The sequence below is a fragment of the Pomacea canaliculata genome, linkage group LG7 (assembly GCF_003073045.1).
Source record: "Pomacea canaliculata isolate SZHN2017 linkage group LG7, ASM307304v1, whole genome shotgun sequence".
Lineage (NCBI taxonomy): Eukaryota > Metazoa > Mollusca > Gastropoda > Architaenioglossa > Ampullariidae > Pomacea > Pomacea canaliculata.
The window spans coordinates 10,744,627-10,760,921 of record NC_037596.1 but is presented as its reverse complement, the minus strand read 5'-3'; the positions used below and the strand labels follow the sequence as shown (position 1 = coordinate 10,760,921).

The 16,295-nt window shown below is 36.0% G+C and overlaps 2 protein-coding genes across 5 annotated transcripts in view; both read right to left on the bottom strand.

Annotated features, from left to right (window-relative positions):
• Positions 1-1,884: 1,884 nt before the first annotated feature.
• On the bottom strand, positions 1,885-6,762 carry LOC112567759 (out at first protein-like). The gene is given in 5 exon segments (XM_025244569.1): positions 1,885-4,165; positions 4,168-4,227; positions 4,679-4,856; positions 5,863-5,997; positions 6,464-6,762. Coding segments are annotated over 5 exon segments (789 nt in total). The 5' UTR covers positions 6,668-6,762; the 3' UTR covers positions 1,885-3,953.
• Positions 6,763-9,543: 2,781 nt separating this feature from the next.
• The window catches only part of LOC112567756 (glucose-6-phosphate exchanger SLC37A2-like), a 49,675-nt gene continuing 42,923 nt past the window's right edge, over positions 9,544-16,295 (bottom strand). For all 4 annotated transcript variants that reach the window (XM_025244561.1, XM_025244562.1, XM_025244563.1 and 1 more), the window contains 6 exons: positions 15,117-15,179; positions 14,685-14,770; positions 14,309-14,357; positions 13,736-13,888; positions 12,992-13,089; positions 9,544-12,384 (listed from right to left, as the gene is read on the bottom strand). In XM_025244561.1, the coding sequence (XP_025100346.1) occupies positions 12,268-12,384; positions 12,992-13,089; positions 13,736-13,888; positions 14,309-14,357; positions 14,685-14,770; positions 15,117-15,179 (566 nt within the window). In that variant the 3' untranslated portion in view covers positions 9,544-12,267. The remainder of the gene's footprint in view (positions 12,385-12,991; positions 13,090-13,735; positions 13,889-14,308; positions 14,358-14,684; positions 14,771-15,116; positions 15,180-16,295) is intronic.

The window sequence follows — 16,295 nt, the reverse complement described above, 5'->3', positions numbered from 1 at the left end:
CGTGTACTTATGTATGATCGAATACTCGGACTGATGTCCTATAGCCAGTTGCACAACACGTCGTGAGAATTAACCCCAAGCACTCACCCGGATTGATCATGAAGTCTAAGGAGCTTAGCTGACGATTTAGTCTAAACTATCCGCTAGTGCTTACTTTTGTGCCGAGCATCTGGCTCCAGCTTTCTTTAGAGGCTGGTAATAACAGTCACTGATAATCAAATCATATTCTTCTCTCCTTCCCAGCTGTCAATAGATCGTGCGAGAAGCAGACACGTAGACTGTGTAAGTCGGCGATGCATTTTTTTTTCACGAAGCTTCAAATTTAAAGTAAACTTAAGTCCATTTTTTTACCGCTTATTTGTTTAATTAATTAGGATTTATTTCTCCACCAATAGTTTTAATGTAATAGGCAGTAATGAAAAACTGACAACATGGCTGAAGTAAACTTTTCGTGAATGAAAGGTCTCTTTATCAAAATATTTAATTAACGTATGAAAAGGGCCTCCTTTCACTTTCCCGACAACACTTACAGTGAAGTGTCATAATGATGTCTCTTCACTGCAGTGTTGAGGAAGATAAAATGATTCTGAAAATCTATTAAAATATCTCAACTGGTAAAGTACAACAGTACTAAATTCCATGTCGACGAAGCTCAAAGTGGACAAAGGACGGGGCAAAAACCATGCATCAAAATGATACAAATCGGTCATCAAGCGATAACATCAGTAGATGGCTGAGCAGGTGTTTGCTTGTGTAAATGTGAAATTTGTAAATACAGACAGGCGCCCTGCGGCGACTTCAAATAAAAACAATATATGATCAGCTAATCTGTCAAAGTAACCCTATTCAATTAACGTATGCGTGGCCAGGTTTTTTTGTGTGTTTTGTATGCGTGCCTGAATGCCTCCTAGCGTAACTGTATTTCCCCTCCCAACACTTCTTATTAAAGTCTCTTAACTGTCGAGATATTCGCTGTGGGTGGCTCGTTTTTCAGGAAGTCTAGCACTCATGGGGCCTGCCATTATGAAGTCTACCAATCATCCGTGATAAGAGGAGATAGCTTGACATTTAAAAAAAAATTCTTTGCGTTTATGATAAACAGAAAGTATGGACAGATTAATCTGGAAAACTGCTATTTTCTTAAACATCTTGTAAGCTCATTTTGCCAGCTGAAAATTGGTGTTTGCTGTTGTTATATACCTCTCAATTTCAACAATCATTATCTCCTTGGTGTTGGAACAACCCAGGCCAGGCTCCAGCAGAGTCTTTACCTCCCTTGACTGGTCTGATGCTCCAACACTGCTGGTTGGACTGAGGGTGTTTCCCAGAACATGGCCCAAGTCATTTATACCTTCTATAAGAATTTTTTTCAACACCATGCTCCTCTGTCTGATGCAGTTGTGGCCACTTCATCTGTTTATTGCTTCTTCTCAAGGCTGCCTCATAAGTACTGAGGTTCCTCAGCACTTGACCACAATCCCTTCTGGAAGGCTGATTACGTCTGAATGCCGAGCACTTTCTCCAATAAGAAATAATGTAAGTGTATTTGATTGGAATTGGCATCCACCAATAAATAACAGCCTTGTATAATTCACATTATTTTATAGCATGGCATGACTAAAAAGATGAATTTGTTTTTGACTGTTTTTCCTTTATTCATATGAATAATAACTTCTTCCTCTATTCTTCCCTTGTATTGGGGGCATGATAACCGTATGGTATATGTATGTGCACATATAAATAGATTTTATTTAAAAAAATTGAAGACTAAACCAGGACTGGTCTTTTCTGTTTGAAATCAAAACAAAAAGTGACATTTTCCCCTTTGTTCTTATAAACAGACTAATTCAGTTTTGGTAGATGAAGAAGGCACTAAAAATAAAATTCTTAGCACCATTTTTTTATTCCAGATTGATGCTCTGTAGAACAGTTGAGAGACAACACATCTTGTAACCAATTAATGAAAAATAAAAAAATTTAAAAAATGCATGATTAAAAGCAACAAATTTAAAGAATTAAAACAGGAACAATTCTGATTTGATTACAGTAAGGTAATGAAACTTAACAGTGGAAGAAATTAGTATGTCTCTGTATACGAAAGCACTCAGCAGTTAAATGAACACAGCTTCCTCTTTCTGGTCAAAGCCAAAATCACAACCTATTACAGAGATTATCAGCATTTTTGTATATAAAAATGTTATACTTTGGCTCCAGATTCAAAATTATGTAAATTCCACAGAAATTGAAAAACAAACAGTATATATTATTACGTTTTCTCAAATTTTCTGTTTTTTCATTCTCTCACATCTGTGTGTGCCAACATTCACACCAAGAAAATCTGCATCTCAAATATCTTAACTACTGAGAGAACAAAATCAACATCTGTAACTTAATGTCTCCTATGAACTCAGATTTCCAATGTGTTCTACATATCCTTACAAGTAAACAATGAACTGCTTGCATATACCAATGCACATATACAAAGGGACCATTTCTGCCAATATTCTATTGTGTGAAAACATTCAAAATAAAAATGAATTAGTAACACATTTCCTCCTGCAAGAGGGTAGAGGAACCCAAAAATAGTTTGTCATTAGTGAATAAACTAAGCTGCACAGTCTAGATTTTCATATAGTGAACTCTCACTATGACCACCTGACCAAAACAATATATATGTGACCCTCCATGAGGAAATGAGTCTTAAGTCGTGCGGAACAGTTCTGTGCTACAGGCCCCGAAAGGATATAAGGGTCAATTTTGTGCTGTTTGACTTTTCTTTAAAAATGGATTCCCTGGTTATTAAACTATCCGGAAAATACACTGTTATGTTAATATAAAAGTAAGAAATCGATTTTAAATACTTTTTAATCAAGGTACCCTATTGTGATCCATACCGATTTCAGACGAAATTCAAACGCTGTTTCGATACTGTATCTCAGTCATAACCCCAACGTGTTATACCTCACCAGAAAGCCCGCAGTCTGCATGTTCAACTTCTTTAAAGAACGATTCAAATATTAACCAATCCAAAGATTTGTCTGCAAAAGTTTAGGAGTAAACAAACCTGGTCGACCATCTTGACGCTAGTCTTTGAACCCGCTTTTCTCAAAATGGCTGCCACCATACTTTCACACTTCAAACGTTTATAGCTCACTCAATGTTACAACTAGAAAAACAACTTTTGTATCAAAAAAAAGGTTCAGAACCTATATTTTTTAAAAATATGTGATTTGGCAAACCTCAAATTTCCGACTTAAGATTCATTTCATCATGGAGGGTCACATAACTATCTTACTAGAAAGTTGTTGACACAAAGTCCACATCAGCTAGAGGTTAGAAACACCTGCAAAGAATTTAATGAAAGTTTTAGCAAGAAAGAAATTTTTGTTTTAGACTAAACCAACTACATCAAACGTATTTTTTTCTTTTTTTTTCTGCTGACCATTGTCAAAATGTCACAAATGTCCACTCTCACAGTTTGTCCAGACTTCTTTTTCAAAAGTTTATAGACACTCAAAAAAATAATTTTTAAACGGGTAGTACTGCCATTATCAAATCCTAAAAACGAGTATTTATTTACTCAAGCAAAGGGAGGTAACACATGTGCAGATGGCATGGACCATCCAGCACCAGCAGGTAAGATTGTCGAAAGACTGTAGTATTACAAAAACTGTTGACCCTATTAAGATGCCAAAATAATCCAATGCATAACAATAAATGCATCAGAAAAGTTTTATAAAAATGACTAACCAGTAATCTTCCAGCAATGTTAAACATCTCAAAAATTAGCTATTTTGGTGTTGGGCTGTTTCATTATCTTCATGAAAGCAGCGGCCATGGAAAACACTCTCTACAAAAGATGTCATGGAAGCTAGTCCTGAAGACATGAGTCCTTGAGACAAATAAAAACATAGCCTGGCTACACCAAGTTCAAGAACAATTAGGGACATGATTTAACTATCCCATAAACATCTTCGTTTCTGAACAACAACATGATAAAATGTCAAGCATCGCTTGCAGGTTTTGATCCCACATCTGTAGCTGACAACCTTTCCTACTGTATCCTTTCCTCGGCAATACTTCAAGCCACATGGATACCATCCAATGCACATGTCAAAGCGACACAAACACGGAGTCTCTATGTCCTGGGTGTCCATGCAGCGCCATGTCTGGAAGGAACCTGTTTTTGCATAGCTGACATCATTGTTGCATAGTCTTTTGAAAGTGCTGTAAATAAAAAAAATGCATAACGTTTAGAAATAAACAGATTAAATGATTAACAATCCTAAAGCAAAACTTTGCTCTTAAAAAAATGCAAATTAGCAAAAAATAAAATGGAAAAAATGCATTATTAATAATCCTACAGCAAAACTTAATCCAAATCCACACTTTTTGCTCTAAATTGCTTATTAGTTTTAAATAATCTGTTCAAATCAATAATGCTGATATCTCTCATACAGAATATTTATAATCAAGACTTCATTCAGCTCACAAATAATGCTTAAAATAGAACTACAGTAAACATTTTTCTGCATAAAGAAATGAAATTTTTTAAAACTTAACAGTGGCAGTAAGACTTAAAATAATTTTTTAAATGTTTGAAAATGATGTGTTTAAGCATGCAGTAAAGTTATTGTTAAAGATTGATAAAAAGGTGACCTCCACGAAAAACACTCACAGCGAGAAATAGTCCGCAAATCTGCCTCTGTAAAGTAGATAGCATCTATGGCATCGTTGCAGATGTTGTAGATGTAAGGACTGATCACATGACTTTTAGAAAGATCAGCAAGAAGGTCGTGAGTGTAGACAGTTGGGCTCTTTTCTTCCTCTGGTGTCCGTATAGCTGTGGGGTTTTTCTGTGAACAGATGCATCCCATATGAACATAGCTGAGCAAATATGTACAAATCTTACAGGAAAGATAGATGGTGGCTGCATTTTTGTCTTATCTAGAAGACATTGAGAATGTGCCTTACATGGAAATACCTTTGGAAAACAAATGCCTATGAAAAAACCCTGAAAGTATGTGCATTGTTCATCTTTTATAGTTACCTCCACAAGTTTATTTTTTAAACTTAGCTACAAATTACATAATCTGGTTGAACTCCAGTATACAATAATGGTAGTACATCATAGGTACAATCAATTGTTAACAAGGGTGTGCAGAGTTTTTTTTCCATGACCTACCTTTAATGAACCAAGTTATAGGGACTTTTTAATTTTTAGAATTGGTTAAAATGAATGACCAACTGGGGTAAGAAGAACAGAAGTGGAGTGACGTTGATGTATTTGAATAGCTCCACCTACTGGTACACAATTTTGTATTGGCCTTTGACTATTATTCTGTATCAAACTGTACCCACTTTCTCTTAACACAAAACATTAAGCTTTGTTGCATAATTAAAGCAGTAAAAATTCTCATTCCACTGTTATGTATACTAGTTTTTTAAAAAAAAATCGTCTACTAACCCTTACAGACATATAGGTAAAGAAGCATTTGCTTAGTTTCTCCTGGGTTTAGCTCCAGAAAATTTAATGTCAATAAAATGACTTGGTTAACATGAAAATATGCTAAAATACAATTTCTTATATGCTTAGTGCAAGATAAGTCATAAGACTGTTCATGACAAATCATTTAGGTACCTTATATATATGAAATGTGGCCCTATGCTCCAGTGGGGATGAACAAGAAGAAGTGTATGTATATATATGAAAAGCGAAAAGTTTTTTTTAACTATTACGAATTATTTTAAAAGTGGAATATTTTAGCCATTATTTTAAATGCTACCTAGAAATTTTACATAGTAGTTCATTACTGTCACAAGTTTAAATAAAAGAAATAAAACTCCGACACATTTATATACCTGTCGAAGTTTTGACATAGCATCTGATGAAATGAAATCACTGTGGCTGAATCGTGCAAGAAAACAAATAGCCTGAGCCTGTGTCTCTCCAAGTTCTTCTTCTCCTGGCATGATAATACGGAAAATTTGGACCTCCTGAAATTAAGGAGTTTCAAAATACATCATTATGACCAACATTAGAACCTATAAAACTTTTGCTTTAACAAGAAAACTATTTTGGGACACTGATTATTACAGACGTTATCATTATAAACCCTCAAACCAAAAATATAAACATTAACCTGAATTCTAACCCTAACCCAACCCCTCACTCTAGCCCAACTCCTAAACCTAATCTTAGTTCTAGCCTATTTTTTGGTCTGTAAAAGTATCATGGTGTTCTAGGCCATTACTAATGTTCCCGTGAATGGGGGGAGGGGTGAAATTTGTCTTCATAGTTCTATCCACCCAACTCCTCATCCTACACATGTATTTCATGGATGGGATGTGTAATGCAAGTTCGTGGGTATTTTCTGCATGGTTGGGTCGGAACTTGTTTTAGATTTCCAAAAATTTTCGTTATTCTCGAAAACTCTAATCAGTTCTTTTGTTTTCTACTCACAGATTTGAAGTCGATGAAAAGAGTAATTAATGTCCCATCAGTGTTTTGATATTCGAGCGTCACTGTGTCAGAGGTTGTATTCGCCTGGATACTTTCCACGATAACCTCATCACCTTTATTTTTGACGTTTACAACAAGCTGGGAAAAACATAAACATATACACAAAATTACGATACTTCCAACTATCTCAAAGTAGTTTGCCATTATTGGTCACTTTCTAAGCATGCTTGCACTTTCGTAGCTTCCTCTACTTTCCTTAGTCGGCCATGGTTTGTTTTGATAGTCTCTTTCTTGTTAGAAAGAAATTGCTAAATTAACTTAATTCGCCTAATAGTTACAAAAAGTGACATTTTGATAATTATATCAACTATCTAATTTTACTGAAAATTTTTACTCTCAGAAAAATCTTTAAATATTTCTAGGTAGAGATTATTTACACTTGTCTCCTACAAACTTCGTTGAGAGGGTCGCATATCAAGACAGGTATTTGAAAGAAATATTCGAAAGGATATGAAAAGTGTTACAGGATTAATATTTTTAAACTTTCTGTTGAGGTTATAATCATTTTTAGTAGATTATTAGACAACGTTATCGTTACAGATTCTTTTTGCCGCTTCTGCTTCGATCTGTTGTCGAGATTTGGTTTATATACTTCATTGTTAAAAGATTATGATTTATCTGTTATGAAAGTAATCATCATGACATGTAATGCATTATGTTAAAGTAAGAGCAAGAAAAGAGTGTAAGAAAATCTACTGTTTATTGAAGGAAGAGTTACCACTTTCTTTAAATACTTTTATTTAGCTTTCCGCGTGTTCGGTAATACAAGTTGTGGTTCGGTGCAATTTCGTACTCGATTTTTCACCCACTTCCCATCGTCTTAGATTGATCTCAAACTTTCACCAGCTACCTATTTCCTGCGACAGTGCAGTATTAAGTCATTTCCAGCAGTCTACAAATAGTGTTTAATTTTGTATATGAACTGATAAGCCGAATTACCGAAATAGGGGACATAGCTGCTGCTCTACAACTGCAAAACTATGTTATCTCCCCTAATTTCAGCCTATAAGAAACGAAAAAAAAAAAATCGATCAACCCTGGGATGCAGAAAGCCTGTAGAAATAGAATGCTGCGCCTCAGTCAGCAGTGGCGTAAGAAGATGCTCGGCTTGGGGAAAGAGGTTGGAGCGCGTTCACATTCTTGCATCCTCAGTCTCTTTTTTTTTTTGAGGCGGCGGCTGCCTCCAGTGCCCTACCCAGTCCGGTCACACCCACATGACCACCGCACGCTTATCAAGAATATATCAATACATAACCCAAACCTGCTGTTGCTTAAGTCAGGTACAAAACTTCACTATACAGAAAACAAAACAATAACTTCTCTGGAGCAACCTTTTATTAATCACTGATTTCACATCAATAAAAACTGAGTTCATAATATTTAATATTTGATAAACATTTCTTCATTGAATTATTCACCTTATTAATAAGATTTTCAAAGATAGAATTAATATTTTTTCGATCAAATATTGTCAAATGTGAGAAACCTAAATTATGTTTGCATTAAATTTTGGTCAGGACTATAAAATTCTTATGAGAAAATTAATTTTTTTCGTATATGTGCTGAGAACTGTTTTCGTGAGTTGGCAAATGAGACTAGGAAAGAGAAGGGTGAAATCAGGTATGACAAAAGGACGTCAAGAACAGAAAATAGAAAATCCCATGTTATTTTTCATTGTTATAGTGTGGCTATACAGTACTCTCTATTAAAATGAGATCAAAAAATATTTAAATGAGATCTAAAGTAACCACATCCAAATATACCACAGCTGTAAAAATATGATACTATAACGTCTGCCTACCATCATCTGAAGTTTATGTTTAAAATGAACCCTCTAGAATTTACAGTATAGATTACAAATCAACATTTATAGAAAATGTACACCGGATAAAATAAGTGCAAAAATAATTTTCCAAATTGCAAACAAAGAGTCTCAAAACACAAAGTACAAGAACCTTTGCATATTCCATTTAAGCTTAAAATTGCACAAAAATTTCAAAGTGCAATACAATCATACTTATATGACTAAAAAGGGAAACAAGTGCTTTCGCAAAATAGCCTGGAAGTAGACTACATAGGCAAATATATTTTATGGTTATACATAGATGCGAATGAGCTCTACATGTGGCTTAGAGGGAAATGAGGTGAATATTCGTGAAGTGGAACCAGGAGTGGCTTTGAATTAGACATTTATTTAGTGAGGATGCTACTAACCATTTTTAGTACTTTATAAAAGTATAAAAACCATAGGAAATCACAAAGTATTCTATGCAAAGGAGTTAAATCTTCTATATTATATACACACAGACTGAAATGTAGGGGAGGAAGGTGGAGCAGGTGAAATCAGATCTTCAGGAAATATACTGCAAGAAGAATTTGTAAAAACAGGTCTCTTAAGGTGCGGACACACGAGAAGCAAAAAGCGGCTTCGCAAGCTTGGCTTTCGAAGCAGCGCTTTTCCGAGCCCGCTAGCGGGCTGCTTGATAAGCCGGCTTTGGGGGGGCCGCTGGTCACACACACGAACGCTGTTTCGGTCTTAAATTGTTTGTGCCTATATTTAGGCCGTCTCGAGTCCCATAGCTCGCTATGGGAGTTAATTAATTTGAACAAATGAACGGTCTGGTCCTCGCTGAGGTTCGCCAGAGGCCCTGTTGCTTTCACAGCCATGTGGAAACGCGTGGAGAAGTAGAACAGGTTCTAAAGCGCGAAGCAGGCCGCAAGCTAAAGCCAAGCAGGCTTACGAAGCCGCTTTGGGGATAGTTTGCAGTGGTGGTCACACGGCAAGCAGGAAAAGCAGGCTTGCTTCGGAAAAGTTTCGTGCTTTTTGCTTCTCGTGTGTCCGCCGCTTATCTGGCACCAGGTCTGCTTAAAACCCTTTATTTTCTTGTCAGTAAAACTTCCCTTTTAAGTTACATTTCATTTACTGGCTACAAGCCCGGGGGAGCTCCACGTCAGAATTGTTGAAATAGAAACCACATCATAATGCCTTTCTTTTTTGTCATTTTCACTTTGTCAAGTTCATGCATGCTGTCTATTGTTAGGCTGGACTAAAGATTTATAGGGAAACTCTCCAGGTTAGACCATACACAATGAAAACCTCTTAAAGAATTAAAAAAAAAAAGAAAATTGCGTTATATGCCACTGTGAGATTTTAACTGAACGTCTGCAGATACATTTAATACTAACCTCCAAACTAAAGAATAATGACAAAGGCTTTAAAAAAATTATAAGAAAACGATGTTATGCACCACCGTGCGAGTTGTTCTTAGAATGTGTATTGCCAAGCAGCTTATTTGTTTAGTAAAATGGTGGCTGAATTTGTGCGAACAATACATGGCTCTGTTGACAATGTCTCCTCCTATCATCAAAGATCAATTCGCCTTTTAGGCCTGGATGGATTCAACTGTTCGTGTTGGGACGATATGAAAGCCATGACTGGAGTGATACGAACTGGGTTGAAATATGGTCGGACCTCGATAAGTCGAACTCAAATGGACCTGGAAAAAACATTTGACTTACGGAGTTTTCGAGTTAGTGAAAATGGCGTAATAGGCGCAGGTTAATCAAGAAAGGACAATGTTTTTCCTGCTTAATTACTGTATTATAACCGTTTATTATATTATTATCGTTTTATACGGATGCATTTAGTACAGTACTGTACAATCGAACAGTACAACCAATCAGCTTACCTTTAGAGAAAAAACCTTGCTTCTTTTCGACTGGGGGCAGGATGTGTATCACCATCCTTGTCATCTTCTTCCTCATCTGCACTCTCATCTTCCTTTTGTTCCTCGTTTGCCACCTCAGCAATAATGTCAGCGTCCATTAGTTCTCCACAAACATTCACCACACTGTCAACTTCCAGAAAGTCTTAAAAGACACTTCCTTACTAGCGCCAGTAGCTGTGAGAACCGTAGACCATTCTTTGGGGCTTGTAAGTGCGTCGTCTGTTTCCATTTGCATATCTTCAAGTCCCCTGAATCATCAACGGTTTGCTGTCCAAAACCGGCTGTTTTTGAAGTAGTTTTTGTTGGTTTCCTTCGGAACTTCATCCCATGCTTTCCGGGCCATTCGCATAGCTTCTAGCAAGTCAGTTCCAAGTGGGCATTTGTCTTCGATATTCCGCAGCAATTTTCTGACGAGTTTGCACTATCGCAACTTGAAATTGTTGATGATGCCCTGGTTGAGCTTGGAACAGTTTGAGACATAGTTGCGTCTGGTTGGGGATAACTCAGACTTCGACTAACGGAGGTTGGAAGCCAAAATATCTTTGAGTGAAGGATATCTAAAATACATTGGTCTTATGCAATTTGGCCGGGAACTAACAATTAATTCGATACAGGGAGGTTTTCGACTTATGGAAGGTTGACTTATCAAGGTCTGACTGGAACTGGTGACGTATAGAACAAGCAGTACATATTTATTTTATATGATTTCTGCAGAAAATCATAATCTAAGGTAAGCAGATGCAGTTTATTTTAAATACACTTTTTTCAAAAGTTAAGAAAAAAAGTTATAATAGAGAGTAAACTGTCAGTAGGGTTGGGGAAGTTGTCAAAATTGAGATGATGTTCATGTAACTAAATATGTCCGTGAAAAATATTTGAGGCGTAACTGTACTATTGATTATCTTTTTATGCCCAGTAGAGGCAAATATGCAAGCATAAAAATCTCTCAAGGAAGCATATATATTTAACGTATTCACAGGGTTTGTAGCACCAGCCCTGCCAAGAAGGAAGGAACTTGCTGGTCATGTTGCAAATATCACTGGTTTTACTGTATTTGGATTATGTCTTTTTCTTATAAAACAAAAAATTTCGGTGATTTGTTTGTATATAGAATACAAAATTTTGCAAAAAATTGTGCTTCACTACTCATTTGTAAAAACTAAATTAAAAAAAATGCACAAGAAAATAGAATGTTGCCCTAGTAGAGTTTAGTATTGATACGATTAACATTATCACCAGATTCATTTTATCTATGGAAACTTCTCATGCAAGTCAATGTGCTGCTTAACTTTCAAAACTTTTCCAGACTTGATAAACAAACTGTCAAACTTCCAAACCTTTTTCAGTTTAGAAAACAGATTCCTGTTTTACAGAAATACTTCCAGACTTTTAAAACTCTATACAAGCTCAGTATTTAGCACCAACATTTAAATTAAACAAATATCAAGATAGTTATTACAGAGCTCAGAACAGGCCGGTAACTGCTCAGGTCTACACATCAATAAAGTAATTCTTTTAAAATTATCTGCAACATTACATGTCAGAATGTTAACAGCAATTAAATATCCATCACACAATCTAATTACTCCCAATAAGAGTAAAATCCTAGTATAATGAAATAGTTGTCAAGGTTAGGTCTGTCCTCTTACAGCATAAACACTAATAATTAATAAACCTACTTGTAGCTGCTTTGTGCCTCTCTTGTCAGAAGTAACAGTGCAAAGAAACTGATTTAATACAAAGTTTTACTGTTACTGTGTGAGAAAGACTTAAAAATTGCAAAAAGAGTCCAATGTCACCAGACCGAAATGTAATGCTGAAGTATGATTTATCTTGAAAGGGAGGAAGCTCTTAAAACACATTCAAGTGACACGGATCTATACATTCTTTCAGGCACCAGATGCTGAGTAAGGCAAGCACCGGTCATGTATACAAATGCCCATGACAACAGCAGAATTAACATCTGTACAGTGAAAGACAGTCCAAAATGCCATGTTCATCACTCTTTAAGCCAGCTCATTTGTCGTGGTAGGCTGCTCCTCTCTCTGATGGAACCTGAGTGGAAAGCACCAACTCATAAGTCCGAGGACAGAAGCGGTTGCGTAATTCAACAATCACCACCCGAGTCAACAGCTGAAACAAAAGTTAAGAAAGGAAAATCAGCACTCTATGGCTACTCTGATACTTATTCCTATACATAAAATAATAAAAAGAGTGAAGGAAGATGGCTGTAAGGCTATTTAAAAAACAGAAGTATGCTAACTTACACATAAAGTGGAACAGTCATTGTCATTTTAATCAGACAGGGCTTGATGGTTAGTTCAATCTGTTTATCCTATCAACACACACACAAGCTCTTTTTTTGCACAGTTTTGAGGTGAGATCATTAACAGGGAAGGTGGGGTGTAGCAAGGGGTAACCTTTCATGCTGAACTCTTTTCAAGATAAATGGGCATAGTATAATCTACTAATGTAGCACTATATTGGTGGCACCCATTCTTCATGGTGAATGCCAGTTAGATAAATGGGAAAATAGAGGGAAAGCTTTCTATTGTTACTGTTTGCTCACTATAGGTACTATAGCAGTCGGTGAAAGGGTTCAGAATTCATGTATGGAATGTTTGGATATGTTGTAAAATGCATTAACAATGTCCATATCAGGATATATCGCATCTTAATTATTAACCTTAGTTACAGTCATCATTACCATTATTATCTAAGATGGAAACAAGAAACTTACAATGGCTGCAGCAATATCAGCAGCTATCAGCATGTAAAATACATTGGACCACCCTGTAGGGGAGATAAGTCCTGTTAACAGTGGACCTAACGCTGCACCTGCAAAAAAAAATTATCAAAAGGTGAGTACAGCTAGGCCAACTCAAACCAAAACCCTTGAAAAGAATTTGCCTCTAATTGAACATCTGTTGCAACTTTGTGATTTTCTCTCAGTCTGTAGACACTGGCACTACCCTAAGAGAAACCACCCAGGACTGGCAAGAGGTACATTTCTAAAACAATTCCGACTAGTGATCTAACCACCTTTTTTAATTGATAAACCTAACTGATTACTCTATTGAAGCGATGCACCCCCAAAGTTTTCCAGTACTCAACCAATACTCAACAACATGGCTAAAATTGTCATGGAATGGCTGATATCCACATGATCACATTTCACCAGAGAAAACCTGTATTACAAAGCTAAATTGGAGCAAGGAAGCAAGATTTTGCAGGACTTGGTGGTTTTAGGTGGAATCAAAACTTAATGAACAAACAACTGTACTTCAAGGGCTAAAATTTTTACAGAACATATTTATACTTTCTCCATCTACCTGAATTAGTATAAAAACTCAAATGTCATATTACACTAAAAAAAAGTGATATACAATATATAATACTATATATAAATACAAACATAATGCACATCAAACACATTGCGCACACCATAAAGATGCAAAGGATGTCAGCCTGTTAATGTGCTTACCTATGCTGCCTGTGCCATCAATAATGGCCGTGACTGTTGCTAGCGCCTTGGCATTGCCCCTCAGCGCCTCCTGTGTACCAAGATCAGCACTCACAGCCGTGGTAATTAGAGCATATGGTCCATTCACGAGTGCTCCACAGATCATTAACAGACCTGAGAACAAAGAGACCAACTAACAGTTACCACACACACGCTTTAAAAAAAAAGTTTTTTTTATGCTTTCTTTGAGAGCCTATTTTCTTTTAATACAACTTGCATTCACCTTCAACAAATGCATGTATCAATCTTATCATTTAAAAGCTATTAAACAGTGAATGAGCGTAGTCATTTTACAGGTTATTCAAAAAATCCATCAAAATTTTTTTATTACATCCTTAAGTATTTCCAATGCAATGTAAGGAAACAAAAGAAAAAAAAAAAAAAAAGAAAGCAGTGAAAGAGATAGAAAAAAGTGATTTTTTTTTTTTAAATGAAGGGACAAGCATAGAAAGAAGTCAAAATACATAGCAGTAGACTATATGTCCATTTTTTTAAAACATTACTTGAGTGAAAGTCACTAAATAGCTGACATACCTATACTGAGACCAAAAGACCTGTTGCCTAGGTGGTCATAGAGGAAGAGCTGGGATACATTAAGATAATACAATTAGATTTTAATATAAATAAGAAAAGCACAACAATGACCTCATCAATATTACTTAAAAAAAATAATACTTGACTGATTTTCAGTTTTGCTAACAGTTGGAAAAATGTGTAAATTAAATTATCTTTACACAGGTTAATCATCTCTAGACGAGGAGATATCACAATGCTTCACTTTACTACATCAAGCGGACACACGTGGCAATGTTCGACAATTTTTATGCGATGCAAAAACCAATAAAGGAAATATAACCAAATAAACATATGAAAAAGTTTTCATAATTCATTCTAATGGTGCTGCACATACCGCTGGAGTTCCTGCAAGCAGCATAGCTACACATACGCATCCATGTGCCCCCGTCAAGTCAGATATAATTCCTGCTACAATGCCTCCTGCAAGACAATGTATGATAACATAATAGCAAGATATAAATAATCTAATGCAATACAAAATGTGCGAGTACTGACCAAAAAAAAAAGCACTCCTCAAATTGTGTAGAATCAAACCACTTGATGAAATCTTCACTTCTTGAGTTGATATTTTATGATATTAATTTGTAGAGTGCATTACCCCACATAATGCAAGCTCAAAGTACTCCCCATGAAAAACCACTAACAAACCAAGAATTAACCATGAAAAAAAAAATAGCAAATGGATAACAATCGGAAAAAAAGAACAAAGTGCATGGATAACGACGAAGAACTGAGGAGTGAGAATATACATCACGGCCTTCCTTACCCAGAATTCCGCCGACATCAAAGAGTGTTGATAAATCAGCAGATTTCTCTGCATCAAAGTTAGCTGTTAACAAAAGAAAAAGAAAGCCTTTTTACTTGCTTTTAATAATTTTCTCACAACTCTTATGAACAGAAGAGAAAGTGTGCTACCTCCCAGTTTAGACATCCACAGGACAAACAGTAAAATAAACTGGTGAAATGAAAAAGATAAATAATAATAAATGCAAAATTTGTAAAGAGCATACTCACACTCCTAAGGAGCATGCTCTTAGCGCTTAAGAACAAGAACAAAACAGTGAAAGCATATGAGGGACAGGAAAACAAATGAATGGCATATGAACGAAAAAAAGAATAAAAAAACCATACTAAACGAAGAATAACAGAAAACACAAAGAGGAACCAAATAACAACAAGAAGAAATGAGAGTAACAGGATATTGCAAAAGAAGGGTGGAATGGGAAAGCATAATGGGAAAGGCTGTTAGGAGTAATGTTTACGGAAGAGATGCGCTTTCAGTGCACGTTTAAAGGATTCAATAGTGAGTAGGTGGTAGATTTGGAAAGGGAGAGTATTAAATGTCCTCTGATGAGCATCACACAAAACTTAAAAGAAAAAAACCTTCCAAACATTAAGCTCTCTATTTATACATGCACATAGAGTACAGACAATGACTAGATTATTTATATCACCTGATATGAGGCACACAGCATGTTGGTAAGTACTAGATAAATGGCTAGTGCAAATCAGTGAACTGAAAAGCTTAAATTTTATCAGTACTTTAGCTGACTGCTTTTTGTTAGTCATTCAGATAACGTATAGCGGTTTTCTGAGCACCTAACCCCTGGTGGCTTCTACATCAAAAAAAATCAAAAAATCAAAACAGACTTTATTGTCTGCCCAGGAGGACAGAAATTTGTCTTTGCTCACATACCCATACAGACATTTAACAAACAGAAGTAAAAGTGAGGAGTAAAATAGTGTTGATTGCACCAGTCCATCAAGGCAGTGTATGTTTATCCTAACAACAAACCTTGGTGACCAAGCCTAAAAGCACTGCTGAACAAAAGAAACATTTGTTCATCACGGCAGAAGCCACGACAGAAGATTAGTACATAGAGAGGACCATGATGCTATCCGTTGGGTGGCAGAGGCTCTACGAGCATACTAGTTAGTCCGCTGT